General features: G+C 39.4%; 1 protein-coding gene across 1 annotated transcript in view; it reads left to right on the top strand.

Annotated features, from left to right (window-relative positions):
* AACS (acetoacetyl-CoA synthetase) overlaps positions 1-17,289 on the top strand; it is a 350,996-nt gene that overhangs the window by 249,201 nt on the left and 84,506 nt on the right. Inside the window, exon 10 of the mRNA XM_053701850.1 lies at positions 9,854-9,978. Coding sequence (XP_053557825.1) covers positions 9,854-9,978 — 125 coding nt within the window. The remainder of the gene's footprint in view (positions 1-9,853; positions 9,979-17,289) is intronic.

A 17,289-nucleotide genomic window follows, 5' to 3' on the forward strand; every position in this document is an offset into this window, starting at 1 on the left:
AGAGTTAAGGTTGCCAGGATCTTCTCTTTTCTTCATGATGGGCTGGAGAAGGGCCTTTCTGCTAGTTCCATGAGGGGACAGATTTCGGCCCTGAGCTTCCAGACGTGCAGTCCTTTGATTAGGCTCTGATTAGGATCAGACCTGTGTTTAGATCTGGGGCTCCTCCTTGGAGCCTAAATCTTGTTCTTCGGGTTTTGCAACAGGTTCCATTTGAGCCTCTGCATTCGGTTGACATTAAATTGTTATCTTGGAAGGTTCTTTTTATTGGCTATTGCCTCTGCGCGCAGAGTTTCTGAGATCTCTGCTTTGCAATGTGAGCCCCCTTATCTGATTTTTCATGCACATAAGGCAGTTTTACGTACTAAATTAGGTTTTTCTTCCTAAAGTTGTGTCAGATCGCAACTTTAGTTAGGAGATTGTGGTTCCTTCCTTGTGTCCTAATCCTCCTTCATCAAAGGAACGCTTCACAATTTGGATGTGGTTAGCGCCTTGAAGTTCTTTCTTCAGGCTACTAAGGAGTTTAGACAATCTTCCTCTGTTTGTTGTCTATTCAGGGACGCGTAAGGGGCAGAAGACTACTTCAACTTCCCTATCTTTTTTGTTAAGGAGTGTCATCCGCTTAGCTTACGAGACAGCGGGACATCGGCCTCCTGAGAGGATAAAGGCTCATTCCACTACAGAAGTGGCTTCCTCTTGGGCCTTTAAGAACGAGGCCTCTATGGATCAGATTTGTAAGGTGGCTACCTGGTCCTCCTTGCATACTTTTTCAAAATTTTACAGGTTTGATGTTTTTGCTTCGGCTGAAGCAGCTTTCAGGAGAGAAGTTTTGCAGGCTGGGGTGCCCTTAGAATAGGGTCCGCCTCTTCCTTTTTGTTCTTTTTTTTTAGCATGTATATGTGTCAGCATTTTGGTGCAGCCCTTGTAAAATACATATAATATCATGTGCATTAACCTCTTTTATTGTCTCGGGGTTTGGCAGGGATTGTGTTGTTTCTAGTTGAGGTAGATTCCTGCTTACTAATACAGTCACCTGTTGCTGGGTATCCGGCCCATACCCAGTCGGCAAGGCTTGATTGGATGAGAGAATAGAAAATAGCAGTCTTTGTAGTACTAGCATATACAACTATATTTTTATACTGCAGCAACACAGTCCTTAACATATTCCACTATCATTGATAACGATTTATACCCCTGAGTTTTTCCCCCATTCATATAGGGGCCTATTTATCAAGCTCTGTATGGAACTTTAAAGACCGCTGCTCCATAACCTGTCCGCCTGCTCTGAGGAGGCAGACAGCGATCGCCAGAAATCAACCCGATCAAATACGATCGGGTTGATTGAGCCCCCTGCTAGCGCAAATCTGCAGGGGGCGATGTTGCCCCAGCAGTTCACAAGAACTGCTGGTGCAATGCTGAATGCGGAGAGCGTAATGCTGTCCACATTCAGCGATGTCTGTCGGACATGATCCACTGATCGGATCATGTCGGACAGTCATTTGATAAATAGGCCCCATAATATCTAAAACAAATGCACTTTAGCCATGAGCTAACACAAGCCACAATGTACTCTCTATCATTTCAGAAGCAGTCTTAGTCTCCGGATCTATTTAGAGGTTACCTCCATTTTGATCTTAACCTCTTAATCATTAGTATTTAAACAGATATAATGCAATAAGCCCAATAATACACCCTTTATAAACAGGCCCTATAAGAGTTATTTCATTTAGTTAATCGGCCAGACTCCTACCCTTCCCTATATAGTACTCTTGTTCTTTAAATCGTGGTTTCCCTCGATATATACTGCACTTATTAATATATATGTGTAACTAATTACCTATGCTTAAGCTACCCATATATGTTAACAGAAAATATTTTCAATTATAATTCATATTCCTTGTACTCAATATCTTTTTATTTTTTTATTTATTAATTTTCTCTTTTCACATTAATCATCATACAGAAAACAAAAAGAAGAAAAGAAAATTACATCAATATGATAAAGTCAATTACAGTGTGATGATACAATATGAACCAATAAAAGAACTACTGTAACTCCGGTTAACTTCTAACAAATGGAACGTTCAATGCTTGTATCCAAAGTAATATTACTAGTCTATACAAAGCACTCATACTATTTCCACTTGTATCTGTGCGTATGTCTTGTAATTCATTCCTAGGCTCTGTACCATTGAGGTTAACCATTGATATATTACTAGTTTTCCTAACAGTATCGTTATATGCCTAGATCATCGTGCTACTGGAAAACATCTTTCTAGTCATATAGTCATAAGAATAGTCGGAGGCCAGAACCATAAGTGATATAACAAAGAATTACATAATTATGATGAGTGCTTCCACCTCCTGAGGTCGGAGACTACATCAATATGGGAGTCAATTGAGATCCACTACTGTGTGCTCCATGCCAGTCCAGTACTCACTGTAGCGTCACCGTGTTATAATTGTCCTCAATTTTTGGGAGTCCCATTCCCCCTTGTATTGTTTCTCTATATAGTATACTACAATTTATCCTGAGCCCATACATAGGTATTAATCTGACCCTGGAGACGATGCAAGAGCCAATTGGGCAAATAAATCGGTAATGCTTGTAAAATGTATAGAATCTTTGGGAGGGTAGTCATTTTTATGGATTGTAATTCTTCCCCACCATGATAGGTTTGGTTGCCCAGTTAACAAGATCATTTTGTGTGTTATGTAGTAAGGAGTTATCATTTTTATTAAAAAGAGTAGTAGTATTTGGGGAAAGGTGTATACCCAAATATTTAATTGAGTTTGTCTGGAGTCGCAATGGGCAGATATCGGTCAGTTTATTAAAGTCTGTTTTGGAAAGAGATATGTTCAAAATCTCGGATTTCGCTTTGTTGACCGAGAAGTTAGAGAATTTGCCAAATCTATCTAACTCGACATGATTGCCGGGACCGATGTCGACGGAGATGAAATAGAAAACAGTACATCATCTGCGTACATCGCAACTTTAAAGTCATTGGGTCCTATTCGGATACCTTCAATGTCGTTGTTGCCACAGACATGGGATGCTAATATTTCCATGGACAAGGTAAGGATAGGGGACAGGGGGCATCCTTGATGTGTGCCATTTTGTATTGTGAAGGGGTCTGAAAGCATGCCGTTCACTTTCACCTTAGCGCTTGGTTGGGAATATAAACTGAAGATTCTAGTGATCATTTGAGTACCAAAGCCAAATGTAAATAGAGGAAGTTCCAATTCGTTCTATCGAACGCTTTTTCAGCGTCACTTGTGATTAATACGGAATCTATATTGTGAAATTTGGCATATTCTATTAAGGTTATAGCTCTCAGGGTATTATCTCTAGCCTCGCGTTTGGGTACAAAGCCCACCTGATCTACAGTACGTGTATTAAGTAATTTAATATAGAATTTATACGGTTAGCTAGAATTTTACTAAAGATCTTAATATCCGAGTTTAGCAATGAAATAGGGCGATAACTACTCGGGTCTTCCTGTGATTTACCGGGTTTGGGGATTACCGAAATATGCGCTAGCAACATTTCTGGTGAAAATTTGTCTGAGGAGTCAAGTTTTTAAATAGCGTCAGAAGGTGCGGGGCTAGTATATCCTTGAAGGTTTTATAATAAAGTTTGGTGAAGCCGTCTATCCTTGGGCTTTTTCCGTAGTAGTTGGGAAATTACTGTTTGGATTTCTCTCAGTGAGATGTCTAGTTTGTGTGCTTGGGTTTTGGTTAACTTGTTTATGTCCGCTGCTTCTATGCATTGTTGCATATCAATGAGGTGTTCTTTTGTGGTTGGTACTTTAAGATTATATAGTTGCTTATAAAAGTTGTTGAATTGGTTTGCTGTGTCCTTACTGTCAAAGGTATAAGTATTGTCTTGTTTTTTAATTTTATTGATAAATGTTTGACCTCTCTTTGCTCTTAGAGCTCGTGCCAGTAAGGGACCTGATCTATTACCTTTGTAAAAATATGTTTTCCTTAGTGCTAATGCTTTTTTCTGTGCTTCTTTAGTGAGAATGCTATTTATCTTTGTTTTTATATTTGTTAGCTGAGTGAGGAGACTAGAGTCTTTCTGGAAATTTTTGTGTCGGACTTCTGTCTGGAGTAACTGAGAGGTTAGTGCTTTCAATGTGGAATTGTATGTTTTTTTTCACGTATGCCTGATGTTTAATGCACTCTCCCCGTAAGACTGCCTTATGTGCTTCCCAAATGATGAGACGACATGTAAGGGTCCGAATTATATTTAAAGTATTCTGAGAGTGTTTCTGATAGAGCCTGTTTTGTCGGAGGGTGGTGCAACAGGTAATCGTCCAACTTCCATATAAAAGGATGTATAGGGTGATCCGGCCATGCCAGGTCTAATGTGATCATTGAATGATCCGACCAGGCTGTAGGCAAGATGTCAGTGTCTGAGACCAGTGAAAGACTGGATTGATCTATAAATAAATAGTCGATTCTGGAGTACATAGCCCACGGATGGGATTAAAAGGTGTAATTCCTCTGTTGAGGGTGCTGTATTCTCCAGGCGTCAACTAATCCTAACTGTTTGCAACAATGATAAACTGAGTCTGGGGATTTGGTGGAGGGTTTTGATTGTTTTGTTGATGTGTCAAGTGCTGTGTCCATTGTCACATTAAAGCCCCCCTAATATTACCATAACCTTTCATACTTCCAAAACTAAAGACAGTAGGCGTTTGAAGAAGGAGGATCTGTTAGAATTAGGGGCATATATAAGTCACTGGCCTGTTGAATAGCATACCTACCACTATAAGGATTCTGCCTTCTTTATCTGTAGTAGAGCTAATTAGTTGGAAAGGGACACTTCTATGAATGAGTATTCCCACCCCGTTCCTTTTCTTCGTGTTAGAACTGAAGTAACCCACAGGGAAATCCTTAGATGAGAATTTTAGTGTTGCTATTGTGAAAAAATGGGTTTCCTGTATAAATACAATGGAACTTTTCTGTTTTGCAAACCATCTCAGTGCAACTGAGCGTTTAGTGTGCGAATTAAGGCCCTTTGTGTTCTGAGATATTATGTGTATGAGTTTATGCATTAGTGTTAAAAATAATTATGTAGAGCCTACGTGAAGTTGTCTGTAACTCCTTACCTAGACTTGTGAGTAGAATGTAAGGGGTGTGGTCTCCGGCCTCAGCATTCCCATGTAGATGGAAAGACGCTATTCTCTGCCAAGCAATATGCTTTGTTACTTTCGCCTTACAGGGCATCACTATTAGAACATTCAAATTCGAGGTTAGCATTGAACAAATAAACAATAGAATTTTCAAACTATTAATATACACCTTAAAAAATATTAACAAATTCCTAGGCCCAGTAGGGGCCATTCTAACTAGTTACTAGAGGGGGTACTGTAGCAGCAAGACTCTGCTACTACTCCTTGAGCTGTTTAAGCATCCTTGGTTTATTGGGAGGTTAGACTCAGCTATCCCTATCCGTATGTTACGGGACCAATATATTTAAGTCTTCAATGAGACAATCTATATAGAAATTTTTTGTGAGAGCATTCTTACAGTCTACTATTCCTGAAAGGACCTAGTGCCCTATTACATAAGTGCATTTTCCAGCATCTGGTGTGTGGAGAACTTCAGGGTGGAATATAACACTGTGGCTCCGTGCAATGTGGTATTGCTGATGCCAGCTTGTTCCTACTGTAGCCCATTTCTGCCGTTGAGGCTTAGGTAACATTGGTTTGAGATTCTGTTTTCTAGCATTGGGGTCTTCTTCCTGAGGTAGCCTTGGTAGTGGTATGTTGAGCTGAGAGCAGGATTTCTCTAGGTCTTCCATATCTTTGTAAACTGCTTCTCTGTTATCCTTTGAGACTTTTAGCAGAAAAATAAACCCCCAACAATATTCCGTGTTCTCAGTGGCGGTTCTAAACAAATTTTACTGGGGGGGCAAGGTGGGGCCAGTGTTTAATCAGGGGGCACATTAAAAAACAGAAACAAATGATATATATATATATATGTGTGTATATGTGTGTATATATATATATATATATATATATATATATATATATATATATATACAAGACAATTTCCAGCTCAGCCCTCCAATGGTTAACAGCCTGGGTGCAAGAATAAAGTGCATATATAGAGAGAAGGATGCACTTGCAGGACTTTCACAAAAACCTTTTAATGTAGGAACGTTTTCGGGGTTCACAACCCCTTCATACACATACACACATCCATTCACATATATACACATATATATATATATATATATATATATATATACATACACACACACCATACGTACACATATATACACACATATCCATACACATATATACACACACATCCATACACACACATATATACACACACACACACACACACACACACACATATATATATATATATATATATATATACATATACACAAACACATATACACACACATACATACATATACACACATGCATACATACATGCGCACACACACACACATATATATATATATATTATTATGATCAATTATTTGTATAGCGCCGCCAAATTCCGTAGAGCTGGGTACAATGATGGGGGTATACAATGACAAAGATTTGTGATACAATTCCAAATATAACAAGACTAAACAAATCTAGCACAGGAGGAAGAGGGCCCTGCTCCGGAGAGCTCACAGTCTATAGGTTTAGGGTGCAGATACATAAGGTTGGGGTAGCTTGTTACATCGGTTGTATTTGCAGCAGTGAGTCAGGCAGTTCATGTACATGTATTAGCTTGGTTCGGATGCGGGATGGAGGAGAGATGGTAAGCCTCTCTGAATAGGTGGGTTTTCATATATATACACGCATAAATACATACACACACACACACATATACACACATACATACACAAACACATATACAGACATACATACATACATATACACACGCATACATACATGCGCACACACACACACACACACATATATATATATATATATATATATATATATATATATATATATATATATATATACACATAAATACATACACACACATATACACACATACATACACAAACACATATACACACACATACATACATATACACACATACACACACACACACACACACACATACACACATACATACACAAACACATATACACACATGCATACATATACACACATGCATGCATACACACACATATATATATATATATATATATATATATATATATACACATACATACATACATACATACACACACTGAGTGGAAAAAAAGAGAATTAAAAAAAGAAGACTATGCAGTTAACTAGTACTACATAGTTCAGATAGCACATTCAATGAAAATGGTGTCAAGTAATTATTTACATACATTAGAAAAATAAGGAAGCAGTTGCAAGGGGTTTGGGACGTAAAGCTCTGTGAGCTCTGTCTAATAGAATTGTTGAGTGTGTTTCTGTGTCCAGTAAAAAGCGGAAAAGATTCTGGAGATACTGTGATAGGTCTGCATTAGAGACTGCTTCTGGTATTGCTCTCACTCTCAGGTTCTGACGGCGGCCTCTGTTATCCAGATCCTCTATCTGGCTTTGGAGCTGTAAAATTTCTGTTGCTGGAGCTGCATTGTTGTTAGGTTTGTAGACTCAGATAATTCCTCTGCGTTCTCTTCAAGCTGTGATACTTTATTGCTGATGTCCATTATATCTTTTCTGACCTCCGCTAGACCATCTTTGATCACTTGGCTGACCTGAGACATGAAATTGGAGAAGTTCTTCTGAGGGCAGAGCATTTAGATCTGCTCTTGTGAGAGGGTGGTCTTCATTATGTACTGCAGTGTCTGTATCTTCTCTCTCTTCACTCATTTCTTGTTGTGGAGAAGCTGGTTGTGATGAACTTGTAGGTTCCATAGTTTTGAAGTATGCATTCATTTTTGCATTTGGAGTGGTAGTTGACTTTATTTGTTTGTCAGCTTTGGTTTGCCTTTTGCATGCCATGGTAATGTTGCATTCACTCTGTCTCAGTTAGGCTATGTGGATTCCTCAGTCTTCAGGATTTCCCTCTCTTATATCTTTGGACGAGTTTACAATGTGTTTGTTGTTAGTAGGCAGATACTGTGCAATTAGTTAGACTTTTAGAGTCATGTATGTTAGGCCACAGTCTGTGTTGTGGGTACCTTGGTGGAGTATCTTTTGACCTCTAGAGAGCTTTACTAGTGCCAGATGCTAAGTGTCCTAAATCTCTGTTTTGTACAGAGTAGGAGGGCCTTTGTAACAAATAAAGAGCTCAGCATAAGCTAAGTATAAAACTGCTGATTCCCCTGTAACTCGTATCTGTCTTATGTGGTAATTTATATTTAGATGCTCCCAACCCTCCTACGCAGGCCTTAGGTAGATGCGTTCTTCGATGTAAATGTTTCTCTCAAGGTACTGTGGATTGTAACTTTAATGTTGCTGCGTGGTAGCGGAGGTCTGTTGGCGTATGCTTTGTTAGGAGAGGGTTATATGCTGTTTGTACTGTAAGCCTTCTAAATTTGTCGGTATTTGAGTTAGGCCCTATACATATTCACTCTTCTCTTGCGTGTTCAATCCTGTATTATGCCTTATTTGTTTCCCATGTTGTCTTTCCAGTGATATAACAGGGTTTATGGCAGACCTAGTTTGGCTCTGGTCACGCTTATAGCCCGTTTATTACAGTAAGGCCTAAGGTGTATGTCGTAGCTAGCGCTATTACTGCAGCAGTGTTTGTGATGTTCCCAGACTCACTTGCTCATCTGTGCAATACTGCCTGAAGTGGCATCTCGTCTCCTGAAAATGCAGAGTCACTTTACTTTTTTGTGATGTTCCTTCTAATTCCGTTGCGGCTGACGGCTCTTTGGATATGCGTGGTCTCTGAGGCCTTAAGATGTGTTGCACCATAGACGTTCCGGATCGCGCAGTCGACCTCTGAGGGCTGGGAACGTTTTATCCTCAATCTAGGTTGTGCTGTATGTTTACTAAGTTTGATGGTCCTCATAGGGTGTAAGATCAGGTCTCCATTCAGCGTGCAGATGTCACTCAAGGAGTCAGCTTACAGAACTCTACACAAACACAACCATGCTGGTCCTCGGCCGGCTCCACCCCCCATACTCAATATTTTTATTTGGCAAATAACTTAATATTATACTCCTCCAAAAGAATTATACTTAGTTTGCTAGAAGCCCAAGAGTGGTTTCACATCCCTTTGGGAGATATAGACTTAAATTTAAAATAGAGATTTAGTACTTTTACGTTGGTTACTAAAAGCAAATCAATATGCTTGTTAAATAGTGACATTACTTATATGTTTAACAAATATACAGACCTGTACCTTTTACCTTAACTTTATCTGTAATGCAACAGATTCGATTGTGTGTTTTTCTGTTGATACAACTGATACAACTTGTTGATACAACTGATACAAGTTGATACAACTGATACAAGTTGATACAACTGATATGATCTCACTATTGCAACTGATATGATCTCACTAAAAATGAATGGGACAAGCATAAGGCTATCCTACGAACTAGATAAGTTTATACTGTTAGGTAAGGTCGTGCAGACTTGCTGGGCCTATGGCTCTTATCTGCTGTCAATATCTATGTTTCTATGTTTCTATTGTACTCGTACACCATTTACATTACTGTTTGTATATTGTATTGAATACTAAACCTCAATAAATCTATTTAAAAAAAAAATAACCCCAGATTGTTCAAAATTTTAACATTTGTGATATTCATTGTGTAATATCTAGCTCTTTGTCGCTTTGTCTCTCTTTCTCTTCCCCCACCATTGGAATCTACTGCTAATAGATATATCTTATATCTTGTAGAAATATTTGCAACTCAGTGATTTCAGTGCTAACTTTGTGTCTCTCCCTAAGGCTGGATGGATGATGTGGAATTGGCTGATCACTGCCCTATCAACTGGGGCTTCCTTGGTGCTGTATGATGGCTCTCCTCTTGTTCCCAGTCCCAATGTGCTGTGGGATCTAGTAGACCGACTGGGGTAAGTCAATTAATTCACGGCTGTGAAATTTTCATTCCGTTTAAAACCATCAAAGTTGATTAAGGGCCACAAAAAATGCAGCTTAAAATTTTTTTTCCAGCTATTTTAGACTTTATTTTAGATTTCAGTTTTCATATGGAAAAAAGCAAAGCTTCATGTGTAGGTGTAAAATTGTTTTATAATCCTGACAGGATACAATGATTATGAAATAAAAAAAGGAAAGAGAGAGCATCCCCGGCCTAAGCACTCGAAAAGTACAAACAATACACTGTCTCAAGCCCTAATAGTAAACAGGGTAATCAAACATAAAACATACATTTTATTAAAGAAATAAAAACTAAAACATCCATAAAAACACTTAAAAATGTCTGGTGAATCCTATCCCAAATGCCAGAGCAAAAATAAATTTGCAACCAAATCCAATAGAAATTGTTAATGAAAAGCACAAAATGGGTAACATTCCCCATTGTAGTCAGCAGCAAGATGCAAACAAATCCTAAAATTATTTTAAAATTACTGGGTATTCCCGTGAGATATTTAATATAATAGATTGGCCTCTATTTATGAAATGTCTTGCGGACAGTGGGGATCAGGTCCGCAAGACATTGCTGAATGCGGAGAGCAATACACTCTCTGCATTTAACATTGCACCAGCAGCTCACAAGAGCTGCTGGTGCAACGCCGCCCCCTGCAGACTCGCAGCCATTCGGCCGCCAGCAGGGAGCTGTCAATCAACCCGATCGTACTCGATCGGGTTGAATTGTGGCGATTCCTGTCCGCCTGCTCAGAGCAGGCGGACAGGGTTATGGAGCAGCAGTCTTTAGACCGCCAGAAACTCGCCAGAAACACGAGCTTGATAGATAGGCTCAATGTGTGTATGAAAGAGCTCATGGGCGCTTCCACACTAAGGTGCAATATAAATAAACACTGGTACTTATGGCACGGGAGTGTCTAAAAAATGCAGCTGTATCCCTAGGCTTAGTAAAGTGAAATCCCCAGTTCCACTAAACTTTGCGTGCATACAATGTTTGGCAAACGGGTGGGATAGCCCTTCCAATCCAATAGTTTGCAATGCGAAAGAATATAAATATATATATATATATATATATATATATCAAATCTGAATAATCAATCAAATACAATTTCAATATACATAAAAACTCTAAAGTCTTTTCAATAACAAGTGAGTGTTTTCTCAATAAGCTGGAATGCGAGTCCCAAGTCTATAGATTGCAAATGGCTTCACTGTCATGCAAACGAACAACGATTCCAGTGGGTGTAATGTCTACTTACAAGATTTTACCTCAATCAGTATGAGGTAAGTGTAGAGCAATCCAGGAGAACCTTAGCGTAGCACATACGAAAGCCGCCGTTGGATACGTTTTGATTTCTGTAAAATGCCTTTCGTGCTTCCTGCAGTGCAATTTACACCTATGTGTAACTCTGCAGCTGCAACTCTGCTTGTATGATAAACTGCAGTGGTCTCTCTCCCAGCTACAACCAATATACCACTATCGTGTGGAGGAAAGTTTCTAGTACTCCTACTGCACTGCAGGAAGCACGAAAGGCATTTTACAGAAATCAAAACGTATCCAACGGCGGCTATCGTATGTGCTATGCTAAGTTTCTCCTGGATTGCTCTACAATAGATATATATATATATTTATTTATTTATATATATATTCTTTTGCATTGGAAACTGCCTTAAACAGCGCTATCCCACCCCTTTGCCAAACATATAGATAGATATACCCAAAGGCCTTGGTAAGGTGAGGATCACACCAAGAACGCCTGCTACATGACATAGCCCACATGGCGTGTGTATCAACAACAATACCAATTTTTTTCGTATATATGATCTATATAGGCTGGGGCATTATAAATCCCCTATCACAGTAAGGTACTAATCTGTGGATAGCTGCTGTCCTGTTTGGTCTGATGTAATTTGTGGACAGGCGCTGTGATCACTATGTGAGCATAAACAGTTTCACAGCAATTACTCAGGCACGCTACATAGCGATTCATATATATGTAAATTTAAGTTATGTCTGTACTCAAGTTCTTATATACAATCTGTTTATACAACAGCCATAATCGGCATCACAAAATAAAGTTAGATGGTTAGGCAAATACCCTAACCATATAATGCCAATTGTTGTATTCATATGACCAACCAATCAACTGTGTGATCATAGAATAATGTTTAGTTCTCATCCAAAAAAATAAGTGTTATCCAGCCACCCTAGGTGATGTATATAAATAATGTCACAATGAATGTGCTGTAGTGGAACAGATACTTGTAAACAAAGTTGTAATGGCTGTATCACTAGCCAGTCGTTAATTTCCTACATAAGTAACAGACTTCAAAATAAAGAAAGATTACAATATCAGTGGAATAAAAAGCACCCCATACATGTAATATTCAAAGGAAAAAGCTGAATATAATTTGCACTTAAACAGTGAGGAATCAGCATCTTTAATTGGAATTTCCATTTGCTTTCTGCATGTAGCAGGGCCATGTTTATATCACCACCCCTAATGCTCTTTCCACTGAATATTACATGTATGTGGTGCTTTTTATTCCACTAATAATGTAATGATGGGTTACGTCATGATGTATCTCCAGTATGATTGGGAGGCACCGTATATTTTATTTTCAGGGCACCAATGATGCAGGGCAGAATCGGCCCTACGTGTATGCATCGTTACCGGTGACTAACAGTTAGTAACTCTAATCAGCTGTTTAAGAGTCTTAACATTTTTGTAATTTGCATGTGTGGATTGAACGATATAACTCATTAGCGTTATAGGGCGTGAAAAAGAAAGTACACCCTCTTTTAATTCTATGGTTTTACGTATCAGGACATAATACCAATCATCTGGTCTTTAGCAGGTCTTAAAATTAGGTAAATACAACCTCAGATGAACAACAACAGATGGCATATTACACAGTGTCATTATTTATGTAATAAAAATAAAGCCAAAATGGAGAAGCCATTTTTTGAAAAACTAAGTAAACCTTTACTGTTTCCATAGAAATTAAGAGGCAAAGTAGCAGCCAGGTGCTGCTAATCAAATGCCCTTAAATAAATGATCATCCGCTAGTATAACCATCTCTATAAAAGCTGATGTTTTAGCAGTTTGCTGGTCTTTAGCATTCAGGTGTGTGTTAACATCAGCAATGATCTTAGAGAGTCCATCATTCTACAGAGATTATTCACAAGTGGAAAACATTCAAGACAGTTGACAATTTTCCCAGGAGGGGACATCCCAACAAATTCACCCCAAGGTCAGACCGTATACTGCTCAGAGAAATTGCAAAAAAACAAAACAAGTTACATCTCAGACTCTACAAGCCTTAGTTAGCATGTTAAAGTTCATGACAGTAGAATTAGAAAAAGACTGAACAAGTATAGTGTGTATGGAAGGGTTGCCAGGAGAAAGTTTCTTCTCTCTAAAAAGAACATGGCAGCACAATACCCAAGATGGCGGCAACTAGGTAGAGGGGGGGAGGGTTAGAGAGCTGTTGGGGGGGGGTCAGTAACACTGCAGAATAACTATATATATATATATATATATATATATATATATATATATTAAAAAAGCCTTTTATTTTAGTACTGGCAGACTTTGTGCCAGTACTTAAGATGGCAGTAACAATTGTGAGTTGGTGGAGGGAAGAGAGCTGTTTGAGAGGGGTCAGGAAGGGATCAGGGGGTGGGATGTGTAAGGTGGGAGGTGACCTCTACATTAATGCTAAAATTAACCCTACAAGCTACCTAATTAACCCCATCACTGTTGGGCATAATACAAGTGTGGTGCGCAGGGACATTTAGCTGCCTTCTAATTACCAAAAAGCAATGCCAAACCCATATATGTATGCTATTTCTGAACAAAGGGGATCCCAGAGAAGCATTTACAACCATTTGTGCCATAATTGCACAAACTGTTTGTAAATAATTTCAGTGAGAAAACTAAAGTTTGTGAAAAAATGAACAATTTTTTTATTTGATTGCATTTGGCAGTGAAATGGTGACATGAAATATACCAAAATGGGCCTAGATCAATACTTTAGGTTGTCTACTAAAATAAAATATATACATGTGAAGGTTTATTCAGGGATTCCTGACAGATATCAGTGTTCCAATGTAACTATCGCTAATTTTGAAAAAGAAAAATGGTTTGAAAAAAGTGAAGTGCTACTTGTACTTATTGCCCTATAAAAAGAACATGTAAACATTGGGTATTTCTAAACTCAGGACAAAATTTAGACTATTTAGCATGGGTGTTTTTTGGTGGTTGTAGATGTGTAACAGATTTTGGGGGTCAAAGTTAGAAAAAGTGTGTTTCTTTTTAAAGACACGATGAGTCCACGGATCATCATCCTTACTTGTGGGATATCACCTCCTGGTCAGCAGGAGGAGGCAAAGAGCACAACAGCACAGCTGTTAAATAGCTCCTCCCTTCCCTCCCACTCCATTCATTCTCTTTGCCTGCATTACTGATAGGAAGAGGTAAAGTGAGTTGTTAGAAAAGATTTTTCAATCAAGAGTTTATTAAGTAGTACAAGATTGTGCTGCTTTGTTCTAGGGTGTAGCCGTAGTCCAGATCAGTCTCTTCAGTAGAGCTTTTGGTGGCTTTAAAGCAATGGGAACTGGTGGGACATAATTCTCACTGCGCCTCCCATACATTTATGCTGCCCTAATCTTGATAGCCTAAGCAAACTTAACTCAGGCTTCATCTTTTTCCACAGGGCTATGGGAGGGAGAGGACCTCTTAAACCTGCTGGACTGTCTTGCTGTCGGACAGCTTTAAGGTAAGTGCTGACTTTTTCTTTGTTCTGGAGATTAACAAACAGAAAAAAGACAGGGAAAAGTAGGCACTTTAAATGAAGGCATTCACATAAGGCTCAGAGGCTGGGACGCTTTATGTTGAGACATGACACTCTTTATGTTAGAGAGTTTTTTTTATTATTGACAGCACAAGTACAGGAGCACTGGGGCTGGGAGATATGCTGCATATTTGTTTCTGTGGTTTGTTTGTAATAACGGCTTATTTTTCTTATGAAGCCGGTTGTGGTATGTTTAGTGACGCCCACGATGGGCGGGGCTACTGTTTTCGCGCTGTGTTTTCTGAACTGCGCATCACTCAGCCTTCTCTTGTATATGAGGAATGGCTGAGCTACTTTGCACTTGAACCGCATGGTTTTTGCAGTGTATTAAGCAAGTGGTTAGTGCTCTATACAGCCCTGTGTATCCGGATCGTTTCTCTACATAGCAGTAGTCCGGTGGTCAGGTAGGCGCCTCAGCAGAGCTGCTGAGGTGTAAGGGGGTCTAAATTTTATTTTTGTTCCTGTCAATACGTCTTTTTACTTAGTATCAGTAAAATAGTGGACATTTTAACATTTAAAGCTACAGTAGCATTTATGTTATATTGATATTGAGAGTTACTTAGCACTTTGATTTGGGAAACGTTTTTTCTTCCTGCAAGTAAGAAAGTTTCCCTTTTAAGTCTTAAGGTGACAGTAACGTTTTTTTTGTTAAAAAAAAATAAAAATAAAAAAATTTAAAGTTAATTTTATTTGATTCAGTATGGACATTGGAGCCGTGGAAAATGTTACTTGCTCCATTTGTTTGGATGCCAATGTGGAACCACCAATTCCTTTTTGTCCCTCGTGTATTGAGAGGGCTTTAAGTTATAAAGAGAGAATTTTTCATGATCAAAATTTTTCTAAGATAGATGCTTCTCAGGACTCTAATGAAGAGAGTCAGTGTATGCCGCAGTGCCCTGTACTTCTACTCTAGCAACTGCTGGGGTTGCTTTAAAGGACATAGTTGTCTCTGGATCATCTATCCCAGGGAACCTGCTTTCGCAGACCTTCCTGGGTGATTGTGACAACAGACGCCAGCCTTTTAGGATGGGGAGCTGTCTGGAGTTCCCTAAAGACTCAGGGGGTTTGGACTCAGGCAGAGTCTGTTCTTCCTATAAACATCCTGGAACTAAGAAAGATCTTCAATGCTCTTCTGGCCTGGCTTGAGTTGGCTTCGGCCCAGTTCATCAGATTCCAGTCGGACAACATAACGACAGTGGCTTACATCAATCATCAGGGAGGAACGAGGAGTTCCTTAGCAATGACCGAGGTAGCCCGGTGGATAATCCGGTGGGTGGAGGCTCATTCTTGCAATCTGTCAGCGATCCACATCCCAGGGAGACTTTTCATCCGGGAGAGTGGGAACTCCATCCGGAAGTATTCTCCAACTTTGATTCTCAAATGGGGTCGGCCGGAGTTCGATCTCATGACATCTCGTCAGAATGCCAAGCTCCCGAGATACGGGTCGAGGGCCAGGGATCCCCAGGCGGAACTGATAGATGCTCTGGCAGTTCCTTGGTCCTTCAGCCTAGCATATCTATTTCCCCCGTTTGCACTTCTTCCTCGGGTCATTGCTCGAATCAAACAGGAAAAGGCGTCGGTGATCCTCATCGCTCCTGGTTGGCCTCGCAGGATTTGGTATACCGATCTGATGGACATGTCATCCCTGCCACCTCAGAGACTTCCGTTGCGGAAGGACCTTCTCATTCAAGGACCCTTCCTTCACCCAAATCTAGTTTCTCTGAAGCTGACTGCTTGGAGATTGAACACTTAATCCTATCCAAGTGGGGGGTTTTCGGATTCGATCATAGAGACCTTGATTCAGGCGCGTAAGCCTGTAACTTGAAAGATTTACCATAAGATATTGCGTAAATATCTTTATTGGTGTGAATCCAAGGGCTACTCATGGAGTAGAGTTAGGATTCCCAGAATTTTGTCTTTTCTCCAAGAGGTTTGGAGAAGGGTTTATCGGCAAGTTCCCTAAAGGGTCAGATTTCTGCCTTATCTATTTTGTTACACAAACGTCTGGCAGATGCCCCAGATGTACAATCTTTTTGTCAGGCCTTGGTTAGGATCAGGCCTGTGTTCAAACCAATTGCTCCTCCATGGAGTCTAAATTTAGTTCTTAAAGTTCTTCAGGGGGCTCCGTTTGAGTCTATGCATTCCTTAGATATTAAGTTGTTATCTTGGAAAGTTTTATTTCTTGTTGCTATTTCTTCAGCTTGAAGAGTGTCTGAGCTATTGGCGTTGCAATACAATTCGCCTTACCTTATTTTTCATTCAGATAAGGTAGTTTTACGTACTAAACTAGGTTTTCTTCCTAAGATTGTTTCAGACAGGAACATTAATCAGGAGATTGTTGTTCTTTCCTTGTGTCCTAATCCTTCTTCTCAGAAGGAACATCTTCTGCACAATTTGCATGTAGTCCGTGCTTTAAAATT

This window comes from Bombina bombina, chromosome 2 (assembly GCF_027579735.1).
Source record: "Bombina bombina isolate aBomBom1 chromosome 2, aBomBom1.pri, whole genome shotgun sequence".
NCBI classification, from domain to species: Eukaryota; Metazoa; Chordata; class Amphibia; order Anura; family Bombinatoridae; genus Bombina; species Bombina bombina.